Source organism: Macrobrachium nipponense, chromosome 21 (genome assembly GCF_015104395.2).
Source record: "Macrobrachium nipponense isolate FS-2020 chromosome 21, ASM1510439v2, whole genome shotgun sequence".
Lineage (NCBI taxonomy): Eukaryota > Metazoa > Arthropoda > Malacostraca > Decapoda > Palaemonidae > Macrobrachium > Macrobrachium nipponense.
In genome coordinates, this window is record NC_087212.1 from 42,328,592 (window position 1) to 42,345,158 (window position 16,567).

The 16,567-nt window shown below is 37.2% G+C and overlaps 2 protein-coding genes across 5 annotated transcripts in view; both read right to left on the reverse strand.

Moving 5' to 3' along the window:
• LOC135197966 (soluble guanylate cyclase 89Da-like) overlaps positions 1-16,567 on the reverse strand; it is a 277,263-nt gene that overhangs the window by 244,488 nt on the left and 16,208 nt on the right. The window lies entirely within an intron of this gene.
• Positions 1-16,567, reverse strand: part of LOC135197964 (uncharacterized) — a 144,927-nt gene that overhangs the window by 73,301 nt on the left and 55,059 nt on the right. For all 3 annotated transcript variants that reach the window (XM_064225264.1, XM_064225265.1, XM_064225263.1), the window contains exon 2: positions 13,097-13,352. In XM_064225264.1, coding sequence (XP_064081334.1) covers positions 13,097-13,141 — 45 coding nt within the window. In that variant the 5' untranslated portion in view covers positions 13,142-13,352. The remainder of the gene's footprint in view (positions 1-13,096; positions 13,353-16,567) is intronic.

Sequence of the window (16,567 nt, forward strand, 5' to 3'; positions counted from 1 at the left end):
CAATTAATTATTCCTTACAGACTTAATAACAATAATTAATAATAAGAATACGAAGAGGACATAAATACTCTCGACTTTCCAGTGTTGTTTAGTATAGACGAAAATAAGTATAGATGACATAAATATAGATGACAGTAAGTATATAGGTCAACAATATATAATTAAAATTGTTGGTCAATAATATAATAATAATATTAATATTAATCATGTTTTCTCCTCATAGTTGATATTGGTAAAAAATCTGAATTTTCTGACCAATATAATAATAATAATAATAATGATAATAATAATAATAATAATAACAATAATAATAATAATAACATCCCCAAACAGGTGACTCTCCTGTTTGCCTAGATAACAAACAGAGGGAAAAGAAAACAATAAAATCTAGTAAAGTCGAGGTAATTTACACATTTTAGCATCTCTGCGACACTTTCTCGACATCAAGATGGTTTACTGCGATGGTCCTAAAAATATCTCCCATTTAGGACTCTCAGAAATGTCATCCTGAATAAACACGTGAGTGGTTAACTTCGGGTTCAACTCTCTCCGCTCAGTTTGTTGATTTTTTTCGCACTTAAATTGTGTCGTCTATACTTATTTTCGCCTATACTTGTGTCGTCTATACTGCTTTTCGTCTATACTTGTGTCGCCTATACTTTTGGTGTCTATATTTATGTCGTCTATACTTTTTGTCATATATAATTGTGTCGTCTACACTTAGTGTCTTCTATACTTAAGTCGTCTATATTTATGTGGTCTATACTTCCTGTCATCTATACTTATATCGTCTATAGTTTATTACTTATTTTCGTCTATATTTATTTCTAAACAACACTGGGTCTGGAAAGTCTTTGGTTGATAATAAGAACTGAGTAATAAAACCTCAAAAGTTCCTTTTCTTAAATTAGAAGGCATGAACCGTTAAAAGCCACGAAAAGAACACTCAAAGCACGAAGCACAGATGGGCGCCTTCATCTCCTGGTACCCAGGAAACGGAGAGCAATTTGACATAAGCTATTATCAGCCTAACGCTTACAAGTTCAACACTTTGGTTCTACGACAATCTTGGGTAGCCACGTCTTCATCCTCCAATAAGCTCCTCTATGAGCCACATAATGGCCGTCATAAGCCACATAATGACTGTCATAAGCACACAATGGCTGGGCATGTGCCACAGAAACGGCCAAAAGAGGGTAGGTCACCAGATCACAAAAGATAAAGAAAGGAGGTGGGCGAGACCTGAACAAGAGTACCGACAATTGGGTGATGAGGTTTTTGAGGGAGCGTGGTTGCACAGAGCACAGAGCGCAAATGTTTGAGTTTCGGTACTCGGTGGCAACACGAGGAGAAAAAGTTTTTGCTCATATTTTGTCTTCCAGTTTTGAATGAAATCAATAGTTTTCTTTTAACACGACTCACAATATCAAGAACAGCTATTACTCGTGTTCCTGTTCTGCAATTTTGACTAAGATAAATAGCTGACTTTTAACAGGAAACAGTATTACTTAGCAGTTTTGACTATGGGATAAAAAATAATTTACTTTTAATATGAAAAAATATTTTCTAAAATATCAAAAACAGTTTTTGCTATGTAGTAGTTTTGACTGTGATGAAAAGTTTACTTTTAACAGGGAAGATAGTATATCTCACATTATCAAAAACAGTTGATGCTCATGTTTCTACTCTGGAGTTTTGAATGTGACACAAAAAGTCTACTTTTAACAGGAAACATACTATTTCTCATAACATCAAAAACAGTTTTGCTGATATTTTTACACTACAGTTTTGACTATGAAAGATCAATATTTCCTTTTTAAAAGAAAACAGTACAAATTTCCTCTGAAACATTTTCAAGACTTAGCAACAATTATGCAAAAACTTGAAAGCGAGGAAGTGGATTCCATTAGAAAGATTTCCCATCGAGTTTACTTCAACTTATCATCGTGAAGGTTATCTGGCGTTACCTAGGGAGTAGTAAAAAGGCTCCATGAAAGACAAAGCTGAAAGAACACTAAAAATTTTTTAAATGAAGAGATGATATTGACCAACTTACAAAATAAGAGTAATGGGACTATTTGGGGTCATTGGGTACAGGTAATAATAGTTTTACTCGCTGATACGACAGACATAGTTTGTTCAAGATATGAAATGAGAAGTTTAACAGAAAAATAAGAATTATAAAAAAAATCAAATATCTTTGGGGAAAGAACTTTGGCGACCAAATAAAACAGTCATGCACACATGCATACATCTGACACAAGCTTTGCAGTTGATGCTCATAAAACATGGGAAATTAGTTCTAACTAACTAATAATTACAACATCCACCAAGTGACAACCTCTTGCTCATAAATAAGTTTCTCGATGTTAAATTAATTTGAAAGCAAATCAGAGATACCCGATATCTTTGTTTTATAATCAATGAGAAAAATGATACCAAGTCCATGAAACATCGCGTCTCTAAATGCCATCACTATCATCGTCTTCAGAGCAGTGAGACGAAAAGGTACTCTGCGATATTCCGCCACTCATCTCTTTCCTGTGCTTTGTCTTTCACAAATCTCCACTCCTCTCCAGCTCCCATTCTCTTAAGTTCTCATCAAAGTACGTCTGGGCCTTCCAACTCTTCTGGTGCCCACAGTAGCCCAATTGATCCTCTCAGTACTCTTCTCCCAGGGGAAGGACATGTCCAAGACATCTCCATCTCCCTTTCATCATTACCTTAGTTAAAAACTATTATGAAACATCTGTCATTTCTGCTATGGGATCATTTCTCATTACCTCGACATCTGACTCCTAACGGCCTTCTTAAAGCTTTGTCCTCAAATTGATAAACCTTTTATAGTTTCACTGCCACGCCGTGATTCAAGTCTGCATAGCAATATAGAACATCACGCTTTGATCATCACAGTCCTGAAGAAGGTAAGATCCGCCTGCATCCTTTCAAGATGGCCATACAGATTCTCCTCTCCATCGGCTTCTATGCAAAGGGCACCAACCCAGCCTCCTAATCCGGACCACAAAGACGTTGTTGTGATAACAAGCGTCACTCACGCGTTCCTCAGACGAGCACTCCACGATACCAGGTGCTGTTCTGCAGAGGACACTGACAGAGTAAAGGGTATCTTGAAAGATGTTACACCGCAGGGGACTTGTGCCTCTAGCCCTCTCGGGCGGGTCGCTTCTTGGCATCTCCTCATTATGTCATCGCCGCTACTGCACAAGCATTTTCGCCATCTCCTTATCTCTTTCTCTTGTGTCTCTCCTTCCTAACTACCAACACCCATCATCGTCAACACTCTCCAACAGATGCTCTCTTTGCGCGACCTTCTATCTCGGACAATTTGTTTGTTTTTTGTGTGGTACATCTGGGGCTGTGTTTGCGCACTGGAATGTGCATGAATGTTTCTCCCTGACATAAGAATAGAACAGAATATAGAATTTATGCCCATGGCCAAGCGCTGGGACCTATGAGGTCATGCAACGCTGACCTAAATTGACAGTAGGAAGGTCTGTAAGGTGTAACAGGAGGTACACCTCACTGTTGCGGAAAGTTAGGTGGAAGAGAATATGAAAGGGGATACGGTAAAATGAATGTAAGAGGTTTCAGCTAGGGGTCGAAGAGATGCTGCAAAGACCCTTAAGTAATGCCTACAGAGCAAACCGTGAGGTGCACTGACGGCACTATACCGCTGCGGTATCTCTGACGTAGGGCATACTTAGAAGTTTTTGTCTGATTTATATACTTAGTAAGATTTTCAAGAGAAGCATGAGTTACTCATGCTTCAGTCCACCAAGTAACTGAATATCTTCCTGGCATGCAGAAGACAGCTAACAATTCAACTGGGCTTTAACGGAGTTTATGAACAACAAAAGCACACCATAAACATCACGGCTGGTATGCCTACAGAGACTTCTTCCCCACTGAATGGAAACTCTGGAATTCCCCCCGTACTTCTTTTTTCCCTTTTCCTGACAGGGGTGCATCATAATCATAAACATCACTAAAACAAAATAACGCAGGAGAGAGAGAGAGAGAGAGAGAGAGAGAGAGAGAGAGAGAGTGGTCATTATCATAAACATCACGAACACAAAATAATGCAGGAGAGAGAAGAGAGAGAGAGAGAGAGAGGAGAGAGAGAGAGAGAGGTGGTACATTATTATAAACATCACAACCACAAAATAAAATAATGAGAGAGGTGGTGCATTATCATACACATCACAAGTGCAAAATATTGCAGGAGAGAGAGAGAGAGAGAGAGAGAGAGAGAGAGAGAGAGAGAGAGAGAGAGAGAGGTGCAACACCATCATAAACACCACACGAACAAAATGATGCAGAAGGAGATTGAGAGAGAGAGAGAGATGGTGATAGCACCCATCTCCCATTACACAAGAGTTTGCACGCACAAAAAAAAAAAAACAAAAAAAAAAAAAAAAATTGCATGCAGCATCGACAAATGCTCTGCTAATGCCACGGATGACGTAAGAGTTCCATGCAAGGGGAGATGCTAGCGAGAGAGTTATTTCTGCATGTGGTCATCAATCATTTTCTCCTCCTTGGTGGGATCGAATGGCGCGATTATTTTGTAGTCTTACGTCTCCTAAAAACGCGATCGCGTTTGCTTGCTTCGTGAAGCAACGGGAGGGATACACAACGAAGAAAATGACTGGGGAGGGAGGAATAATCATTTGGCTTCTCGAAGCATCTCCTTGCCTGGATTACGTCCAAATGAGTTTTCATGGATATGATATCCGTTTGACGTTAAGGCCACCACTTCAGACTAAACACGTCTAAACACAATTAGCATTCATTAGTCTGCAGCTAATTATGACACCAAGGCAGAAAACTAGTTCCCAAATACTTGAATCTGCATCACACAAAAACCTGAATATACAGACAATAAACAAGCAAATAAATAAAGAGATTCTACTGACTAATACAGTCAGGGACTCATATATTATTACACTAACGCTGCAGAGAGAGAGAGAGAGAGAGAGAGAGAGAGAGAGAGAGAGAGAGAGAGAACTGTTTTTAAAATCATTTTCAACAAACTGGTTTGCACCGGTGCCATCCAGGACCATCCACACGAGGTTAAACGTAGTACAATAATTTGGTTAACATATTGTATAATAAATTGCGGGGATAAAATACTACATGAACCTGAAAAACGACTGAACTCCAGGTTTATTGAGGTTATCAAAAGAAAAAGCAAAAATCGCGTATAGAGGATTTCGTTCGATTTTTGCTTCAAAACAGCTCTTACTGTACATTTTCCACCCAGCACAATTACAGGTTTGAGAAGAAAAGGTGCAGGTTTTTGTGAAATGGCGAAGGTTACATCAAATCCAATTTCACATGGAAAAATTGTTTAGAAAAATGAATTCTGCAAAGGTGAGTACTTTACTTTTCGTATTATCCTGCGTCCGGTATAGAGAAATATTTTGATCCTGAATGGAACACGGTCTACCAATGTTTACAAGGAGTTGCAACGAAACGAAAGGAGGCATATTCTGGCATCATGTAATTATACTGTTAACTCAGCAATGATGAAATGTTAACATCACTACTGAGGAGATACTATAAATCAAGTTTAGAGAAGCCAGAACATCACAGATATATAAAATAAGAAAAAAAAATTACCTTCAAGATTCGAGTGCCACTAAAAAAAGAAAAAAAAGAGGTCAGAATCGTGATTTCAGGAAATAAGCCAAAAGATTACCATCTCGTTTATCACGAATTCCGACACGGGTTCAGTCAGACCGGAACCAATTGCCTGGAACCAAAACTTAATGACAGCAGATGCCTTGATCTACAGAGGCGATACTTCTCCAATCTGCCTGTTCCTGTGAGACCCAATAAATGCGATACGGGCTTCGCTATGAGAAATCAATGGTAAAAGAATGTTCACCGGAACGATCACACCCAAAATGGGGAAGTATGGATGAAAAGCCCGCATAGAGAATATATCATACGCGAGAAATTTAATAAAATTTGAATCTAAGGGAAGACGGCAGGAATGATCCTAGTTTATCCTCAGACATCTTACACACCAGGTTATGAGTCAGATTAGAGGAAGAAGTTAACTTGATCTCATTTACGAGAACCAAAGAAAGGACTTTGCCTGAAAAAATTGACCTCGTAAAATTCGGACATTGAAATAATAATAAAATAATAATAATAATAATAATAATAATAATAATAATAATAATAATAATAATAATAATAATAATAATAATAATATGTTCTGTAAGAATGCAGCATCTTTGGAACTGGATTTTATTACCAATAATCAGCCTTAAAAAACGAGAATAAAAAATAATGAAAAACTAAAAAGCTTGAATAAAATCAATTCCACAGATGCTGCCATTTTTTAAAATTAATAATAATAATAATAATAATAATAATAATAATAAAATAATAATAATAATAATAATAATAATAATCTCGTGAAAAACATTTATATAGTAAAACTATATTACTAAAATACAAAGACTTTCGAACACCCAAATCAGTGTTAACGTTAATACTGTTGAGGAACACCGTTCAGGTGTTCGAAAGCCTTTGTTTGTTATACATAACAGTAATATAGTTTATTATCAAATTGTAGATTTCTATTACACAACAACACCAATAATAATAATAATAATATAATAATAATAATAATAATAATAATAATAATAATAATAATAACAGGTTATTTCCACGACTAATTATTTTCAAGGAAAACATTTCTCAAAAGATGGAAGGAAATAATCACTTGACGAGTAATGTATCGTGTTTTCTATGCAGAGAAACATTAATAAATTAATCTGAAGAGGTAAAAAAAAAAGTAGTGTCTGCAACGTTTGCAGCAAAATGAAATTGTAAAAGAGGAATAAGGTAAGAGTGGTGACTGAAATCTCTGGGTGGGTTTGAAAATGAATGAAACTAGAAACTGAAGTGAGTGAAATTGATGAGAGTTGTGCTGTAAATTAGAGTGGTTAATTAAGTTTCTAGAAGAGGAAAGTGAATACTGTCTAGTATTCAGACTGCACCATTCAACCCTTACATACAAAATGCATACGTTTTAATGGCAGAACTTTTCAGTAGTTCTTGTAATTTATGCATGCAATGCGTTTCCCAGGCAGTATTAAGGCAAAATAATAATTCAAATATACTCAAAATTTTTCTTAAAATGTACTTCAAAGCCCTATCATCGTTCAGCGTCAGTAAAACGAAGATTAAACGCGTACACAAAAGGAACAAATAAAAATCCACAAAGGCAAGCTGATGAAATCCAGCAATATGAAACGAAGAACTGCCGAAGCAAGCCATCTCGAGTTGCAGATACTCAAAGGATAATGAGGAGTATTGAGAGAGAAGAATAAGAGAGAGAAAAAAAAGAGACAAGAGATAACGTTAACCCAAAAAGATGGTCGATAATCACAGGGGACTGAATTCTTTCGTAAAGCAAAGTGCTCGTTGAGAGCGCCAAGAGTAGTCTCAGGATATGACGGCCTTTGAAAGACGGCCCCTTTCATCGCAGGGAATATGCCCATCTAAGTCCTCAGACCACCAAATGCAACCAGAGACTCTTGCCCAATAAACTCCCTACCTTTCCATCAACAGCTTTGCCTTTTAGGGATAATTACCCGGCAATTTGGGGAGATTCGGCACCTGCGGGGGAGGTCATGCCGTGCAGTGCCAAGCCCCTCCTTTTTCTTCACGTTCCTTTTCCTTCTTTTTTATTCCCGTACCTTTTTCTTGCCACGATCAAAAAGGGCACCGGTGATTGCACAATGCATGGATTTCATGACCAAAGGAAATGAACAAAAAGTGGTCAAGTGATGTCATCACTCATCTGTGTGTGAGTGTGTTATTGTTGTTGTTGTTGTTGTTGTGAAGTACCTCACCACTTCTGTTTTTTTTCGTAACCTTCTTCCCTTTACCATGATGCATTCGTTAAGTTGAATAATTTTCTGTGTGTGTTTTTCATATTACGCTAATTGAACTGGCTCCCCCCCACCCCCCAAACTATCTCCTTGTATTGCCTACGACATCCTACTTTACCAACTTTCCTTAAACTGCATTTTTATTTTCATTAAATAACAGAAAAAAAGAGAAATCTCTCTTTACTTCTTCTTTCTATGAATCTTCAGCTGGAAACCCTTATGGTCTGTAGAGTCAACAGACTATACACCCAAGAGAGAGAGAGAGAGAGAGAGAGAGAGAGAGAGAGAGAGAGAGAGAGAGAGGAAAAGGTGATAAATACATATGTATGAGGGAATAGAAGATAAAAACGATACCCCTGAAAATTCAGCAGACGTCGACAGAGAGAAGGATAGAATATGTCCCTCACTTAAATATTTGGAGATCAGAAGATACAAACAATTGCAACAGGCAAACGCTTGAGACAACTTCTGTATCTCATTGCTGCAACACGTTAACTACATCGTACACTGGACAATCTTAGGCAATAACCAACATCTAACTCATGCACATGACTAAGATGTCCTTGTTAGCATTAGAGACGGCACGGATAAGATCATTCCTCAAGAGATTAGAAGATAAATAAATGCTATGAATGTGGGATATCATCTTATCTTCTCCAAAAGCAGTGTTTTCTGTGCCTTAACATAGATATGACTATAAATATGTCTCAGATACGTCGTACTCAGTTTTTTTTTTCTAGGAAGGAAGCCATTTCTCTTTCTGAAAAAGGAGTTGTTGAAACAATAAATATAGAAAGATTTAGACGTTTAGTATACCTGATATGGATATGACTATAAATATGTCTCCGATATTTAGTGCTTAGTTTTTTTTTTTTTTTTTTTTTTTTTTGTGTAGCACGGAAGCCATGTCTTCCTGAAAAAGGAAAGGCATCGCTGACGAAAAAAAACATATAGAAGGATTTTGGTTAAAAGGTAAGAACGACATATCGGTTTCGCTAACGCAATTTTACAGTTGCCTTCGGGTTAGCAACCACTGAAGAAGGCCACTTCCGATCCCCATTTCGGAAATCAAGACTTGCCGCGATAAAGTATTTGAACCCACCCCACCCCCCAAATTAAGAAAATAACACAATACCGTAACGACGAATCCTCCCCTTAAATGGCGATGAGATTAGATTATCTGATATTACATAGCACTGGTCCCTAACTTCATATAAGGCGTGGCGTTAATTGATCTCGCTTCTTAGCAGCAGAGATCGATCCCCCAAAGCACAAACCCCATAAGCGGGAGTAATCGCAAAGGTCCTTTTTTGACGTGATTTGCGATACCTGCTGGCTCCTCCCACCACCTTCCTTTGATTTATTACTTTACTTCTCTTCGCACTGTATTTTATGACGTAAGCGAAACCGAGAGAGAAGCTTTTATGCATTACTGTACATGCTGGCATTTATTTCCTCCAATGCCTGTTGTAAAATGTTTTGGTTTGAACCCAAACATGTAACTCAATACGATGACACAATTTTAGGTTACGAGACGCGAGATTGTGTGAGAAAGATACGTTTTACTTTGACTAATACGATATACATGCTTTCCTCAACTATAACGGACAAGAACTACAAAACCCCCAACATATTATCTTTACTCCTTTATGCATCTAACTTTCTTGAAGGCTGACCTATTTCTCTTTTTTTTATTTATCTCGGCAACTTGAGGAGGTTTTGTCACGCCATTGCACTTTATCAAAAGCGCGTTTTTCCTGAAAAAAATTTATGTCCGTTCTCTGCGAAAACAAACAACAAGGTACAGACGTGATTGGTATCCTCAGCCATACGCCACAGGGTTATTAAAAGGAATTCCCCTGGGTACGTTGTTGGGTCCGTCACAGAGCCATTATGTAACAATACTTGAAGGAGAGATTTTGCCTCTCATTTCTTTGTTCCTTCCTCTTTCAGGAGAACGTCAGAGGGCGCTCGATGCTGCTAATGAAAGACGCCTACAAGAGAGTGAAATGTGCGCATGAAACCAAGACCCAATTACAACCAGTGCTTATGAAATCTTACAGAATTCCGTGGACTGTAAAGAGTATATTAAAAAATTAGGCCAAAGACCAGGCGCTAGAACTTATTCGGTGCTGAAAGGGAAACTAACAGTAAGTATATTTGCAAAGTGTAACAAGAGGAAAACCTCCCAGTTGCACTAGGAAACAATTGTTGGGAGAGGGTGGAAAGTCAGATGGAAGAAAGAGAAACGGAGAGACAGCAAAAGGGATGAAAGAGGCCGCAGGTAGGGACCGAAGGGACGCTACAAAGAACCTTAAGTAATACCTAAAGAGCACCATGTGAGGTGCACTGACGGCACTACCGCCCTGCGGGGATAGAAATCCCTTATCCGTGTATACCGTGTGTATGCGGATACTTTAAAAGGTCTATTTTGATTTTATGAAGTTCGGGCTGTCAAGCTACACAGCACTGCGGCTATTTCGGCCATTCAGCTCTTAAGACAGTTAGAGTGAGTTGGAGTGGTTAGACAATATGATAAAGAGATCCACAAAATAAATGGGATGCGATACAAGGATGTAAAGGTAGAATTAGGAGAAAACACCATAGTTGCAATACGAAGTAATAGACAGAAAAGTTGGAATCTCGAAAGGCAATACAGTAAAAGGCTATAAAGAGTAGGTACATCTGGGGGATTTATCAAGACCTATATAAATACATCCACAGGATTCAAGACAGTTTAAGCAAAATTACTGCTACCATACAAGCATCCAGAATTTACATTCAATGGAACTGGAATATAAAATTTAGGCCAAAGGCCAAGCGCTGGGACTCATAAGGTTATTCGATGTCAAAACTAAGATTGAAACAATTATTAGGAGAGGGTGGAAAGTAAGGTGGAAGAAAGAGAAAACGAAAGGAATGAAAGGGGCTGCAGCTAGGGGTCGAAGGAACGCTGCAAAGAACCTTATGTAATGCCCACAATGCACCGCGTCAGGTGTACTGGCGGCACTAACCACGAAAAGGGTACAATATGAATGTAACTAATTTAATGATATTCTGCAGAGTATCTACGACAAATCTTGTGTGAATTCACTAAATCACCCAGAACGGAAAGAACCGAGATCATCCTCATCAACTCAACAACTCTATTTGACAACGATTCAACTAATACAGGGGGTAATATATCCCCAAGGAGCCCTGCCTGTTCATTAATGAAAAGTGCACCATCACAGTTTTTCTATGGTGTGAAATGATGGTGGAGAGGTAGAAAAATAGCTAAAAGGAAAGTAAACATGTATCAACAAATGTATATGTATAAACAGTATTGATATGAAAGTCAGGCTTGACAGTATTATGTGTACCAAAAATTGCAAAGGTGCGCACACATTATATCTTATATTATATAATATTTAATTATATATAATCTATATATATATATATATTATATATATAATATAATAATACTAATTATAATTATATAAGTCACGAAGGAAAGTGAAACACGAGTAGCTGCAAGATCTTTCGACTCAACGTCCTTTACTCTGCTAAGTAAAGGAAGTTGAGTCGAAAGATCTTGCAGCTACTAAAGTGTTTCATTTTCCTTCGTGGCTTATACTTTTATTTATGCATTTATCAAGATCCAAACTTTCGTGATTCATTTATACATATATAGATGTGTGTATGTGTGTGTGTGTGGGAGTGAGTGTGTGTGTGCATGCATTAACAAATAAATTCTCCATAATTATATACTGAGCCATAAATAACACCATTCATATCGAATCCACTTTACTTTAGTATGAACTTACACTAAACCGGCATTATATATTAATGCAACCATTATGCCTTTATGGGTTGATACATGGTAACGCTGGCAAGATCTATTCAGCCATCAAAACAGATAAGAACTGATTTCGGCTCTGTGATGCATATTCCGGTCTCATTCAAGTTCTGTACTTGGAGTGGGAATGAATCAATCGTCAACATGATAGCCAAGCTTGGCAAATCATACATATCATATTACCTCGATATGTGTTATAAAATCAACATTAACTGATCAGAAGTCATGATACTTCAATGAGAGATATTGTGAAGCATCTTTATTTTACCTCTCTCTCTCTCTCTCTCTCTCTCTCTCTCTTCTCTCTCTCTCTCTTGTAAGTGTTACAGACTAGCTACAAAAAAGGCTCTAGGCAATTTTAGGCCCAGTTTTTGCTGCCGTCTTACGCCGTCAGATTTAGTAACTGGTAATACAAGGTGTGACAGAAGACTTATAAATAATGCATCATAAGGCATATATATACATATATATATATATATCCTATATAGTATATATATATATATAATATATTATATATATATATATATATATCTATATATATAATATATGTTTTTAGCTTTCATGGAATACGCCCATTCAGATTATTTCTCCTTAAAAGAAATATTGTTGCAAGAAAATAAAACTTGTTCCATAAAGTTGTCTGATGATTGAGAACATTTATGGTCCTTATCATGTTCTCAACCATCAGGCATCTTTATGAAAAGGCTTATTTTCTTTACCTGCAACAATATTTCTTTCAAAGAGAAATATTCCAAACGGTAGAATTTCATGAAAGCTAAAAACTTGCAAAATTCACTCTACGGAAAGAGTATCGGATAATCTGATGTCAAACTCATCTTGTTTAATACTCCTCTTAATATCTTGGTTTCATCGAGCCTGGGCAAGATAGGGCGAGATTAACTGCCAGATTTACAAACATCGCAGCAATATCCGAATTCTCTTCCCAAGGTCCGTTTTAGCGTTAACTCTCAACGTATACTCTGTTTTTTTCCATCTGTCCATCCGCCTGTGGTGTTTTCGCATGGTAACACTTCGTCCCGGGCTTTAAATAGTTACGCTTTGTGTAAGTTTTAGGTAAAGAAAAGGATATCCGGGTGTACATTTGCAACTGAAAAGTGTTTTAATAATTTACTGTATGCGAATTACACCGTTAGTATTCGAAATAGGATATTATTCAAAGCCCGGGACGCAGTGTTACCATGCGCAAACACCACAGGCGGATGGACAAATGAAAAAAAACAGAGTATAGGTATGTTCATGAAGATACAGACAACCCCCCAAAAAACCAGACATGCTTAAAAACGTAAACGAAAGAAACACTTACCACAGACATCCACACAAAGGCGAGGAGAACCCAGCTCCTGCTCATCTTGACTGCCAGCTCGTAGGAGCGAGAGTGACGTGAAGATTCGGCTCTTGGCGGTGAATTACCCCTCAGTCAAATGGGGTCCTTTTTCGGTCGCCGAACCACACCGGGGCGGGCGGACGTCTTTAAAAGTCTCTAAGGTCCCGAGTCAGATGATTTTTATGGGGTCACATCGCTCTGGCTACTTCAAGCCGCAGCCTCGCTAGGACTGGCTCTGGTGGCGGAGAAAATGTTGCTTGCTATAGTGCTGGAGGATTGTTGGGCGATATAACTTAAGATGCAGATGTTTTACTTTACAGAACCGAGCATGAATTTATAACGTCAGGACGAAAAAGGCAGTATTTAAAAAATATATATAAAAGTCAACAATGCATTATGTTACAATACATACATATATAGAGAATTGAATAATGAAAATGTTCTTTAAATAAGTGAACATAATACTAAATGACAAACAACTTAACACCAATAGATTTCACATGGAACAATTAAGTTTATCAGTCAAAGTAGTCAAACTGTCAATAGTCAAATAAATTCAAATTTATTTACAGTGCAATTTTGTGAGCACCCTAACAGAAAAATGCTTCCGCGTTGCAGCCCCCACATCCTTAAATAAATTCCAAGTTTATAGAACTTATATATATATACAGATATATACGTATGTATATATTATATATACACAGTATATATAATATATATATGTGTGTGTGTGTGTGTGTGTATGTATGTGTGTACCATTACAGGTTCGCCACACCTGTGATTGTTACACATTTTCAAGGTAACACCATTCCTTAGAAAATTAAAACAACTACACGAAATCACTTAGGATTATGTTTTCATTTTCTCCTCTTTATACCAAAACATATTTGAAAGTTTTGCAATTCTTGAACACACACCTAAATATATACTATATATGTATATTTATATATATACATATAATATATACAATATATATATAATATATATATGGTAATATATATATATATATATATATATATATATATAAAACAAAACCAAAAAAAAGGATTTCTTTTTTCAAAGAAGTTTCCTTTTAATGACTAACGTAAGAAGTAGCTCAGCTACTGAAAAAAAGAAGCATGGCACAAATATTTCGCACTTCAGCCATTAACGAGAGTATAATTCTTGCAAGGACGTCCAGAGGACTAATTAAGAAAGCTCGAAGAAACGGTTATGCCTCTAACGTCGTTTATAATCGCTTCTTTCTGTATTTCCCTTTACTTCCTTCTACTTCTTCCTAATGAACACCATATTCGTTGGAAGCTTGAATTCCAAGTCAATGGGCCACCTTGTGCTTGTTCCATAGGAATACGTTTCATCTTCTGAATAATAATAATAATAATAATAATAATAAATAATAATAACCACAAGGAGCAAAACTGGAGAAATTCAAATCACTCATGTGCGCGTTCGACTGCAGCATGCGAAATGGCAGAAAACGATGTCTTGAATTCTTGGTTAATAATGATTCACTTTTCTCGTCTTTGAACAAAGATTAAAAAGAGGACAGAAAAGGAAATCTTGCGACATGTCCCGACTGAACTTCGTTGAGGCTGTTTGTGACTGATTAACTGACACATTGATTGTAAAATACCAGGATAATTGACGATTTTTTATTTCATATCTCAGAAAAAAAATCTGTATGTATATTCTATACTGTCCTAAATAAATACATACATACATACATAAATATGTGTGTGTATATATAAGTAGATATGAGTATATTTTTATGTATGTGCGCGCGCGTTGTAAATATAAAAAACAAGTAACGCCAACAAATAAAAAATAAAAAACATACAACAACTGAATAACTACTGAGATACAACATAAACATACCCATGCACTTGATTACAAGGAGTTTTGGTGACATCACCTTGACGAAGCTGACCAAAGCATGGCATGTTTGCACGGTTGGCAATGATTTCATCAAATTGATTTAATCAAGTGTTTCTTATTTTTTTATTTTTTTCATTTGAAAGCAAACAAATTCAATAATATGGGTTGGAGGTTGATAAAAACTTAAGCATCTATTTTGATATAGAAAAATATTGCAAGTACATACTTTAGGCTAAAACTGGAAACCTAAAAGATAAATCAATAATAATTCTGTCATACAATACATTTTGAGGAAAAAAAAGGATCGAAAAAACATCTAACAAATCAAAAAACCCAAATAAGTAGAAAAAAAAGTAAATAAAAAATCAAATAAATCACATATTTTTTTAATTTATTTATTTTTCTTAAATATAAAAAAATTACCAAACCTGCAAGTTTGACTATGCCTAAGGGATTTGTGAGAGAAGGCCGTGTGACACAGCCTTAATGAGCTTCGGTCAAACAAGAATTTGCTAGAGAGTACCTTTGTGCCTACGCATTAAGGGGTTGACTTATTCTACTTAATCGTGAACGAATCGTCTCGCGTAATGAAAGATTCAGTTAGGCTGGAATCCGTGTGACACAACCTTAATGAACTTGTGTCAAACACGTTTAGTGACGCCTCTTTGAGAAGAATTTGCTTAAGTTGAAGGACTTACATAATCGTGAACGAATTGAAACATGGGCTTAACAGACTTGCGAAAGAAGGCCGTGTGACACAGCCCTAATGAACTTGGTTAAGCAAGCTTAGTGACACCTTCCTGAAGAACTTGATAAAGAGTACTCTTAAGGCCTCCATACACTGAACGATTGTCTGAACGACTGTCTGTATCGTTCGCAAAATACTGTGTATGGGCTTGTCTGAATGCAAAAGTGGGCGGAGCTTCGTGTCTGAACGATCTCAGCGGGAATCTGTCACGACCAGGTTGCTGGCTTGCGACTTAAGTCTGTCATACACAGATCGTTCAATGTACGGGTTTGTCTGCCGATATAACGCTGTCGCGCGCGTCTCTTCAAGAGATGATGCCATGTCTTCTCGAGACAAAATCTTTGTTCAGACTGAACTCGGTGCGGAGGTCGTTCATACTGTACGAATAGTATGTGTGTGGGTCGATAACGACAATTGTCAGACAATCGTTCAGTGTATGGGGGCCTTTATGCCAAAGCATTAAGGGGCTTACTTAATCTTACTTAATCGTGAAAGAAGTCGTCTTAAGTAAGAAAAAATGCATACAAAAACTGCATTCGATTGAATTCCCCTTAATGACCTTGGCTAAACAGGGAGATACATGACACCAACTTCTCGAAGAATTTGCTAAAGAGTTCTGTTGTGGCAACGTATCAAGGGGCTTACTTAATTGTGAACGAAGTCTACACACGTAAGAAAAGGTTCAGTCAGGCGAGAAAACGCAAAACTGGTCGTAAGGAGGGCGGGTGACAGCGAAGAACCACCAACAGCAACAGCAGCAATAATCAGGTGCGGCTGCAGCTGCTCACCTTGGGGTGGGAGCTGAGATATCCCGTGATATCCTTCGG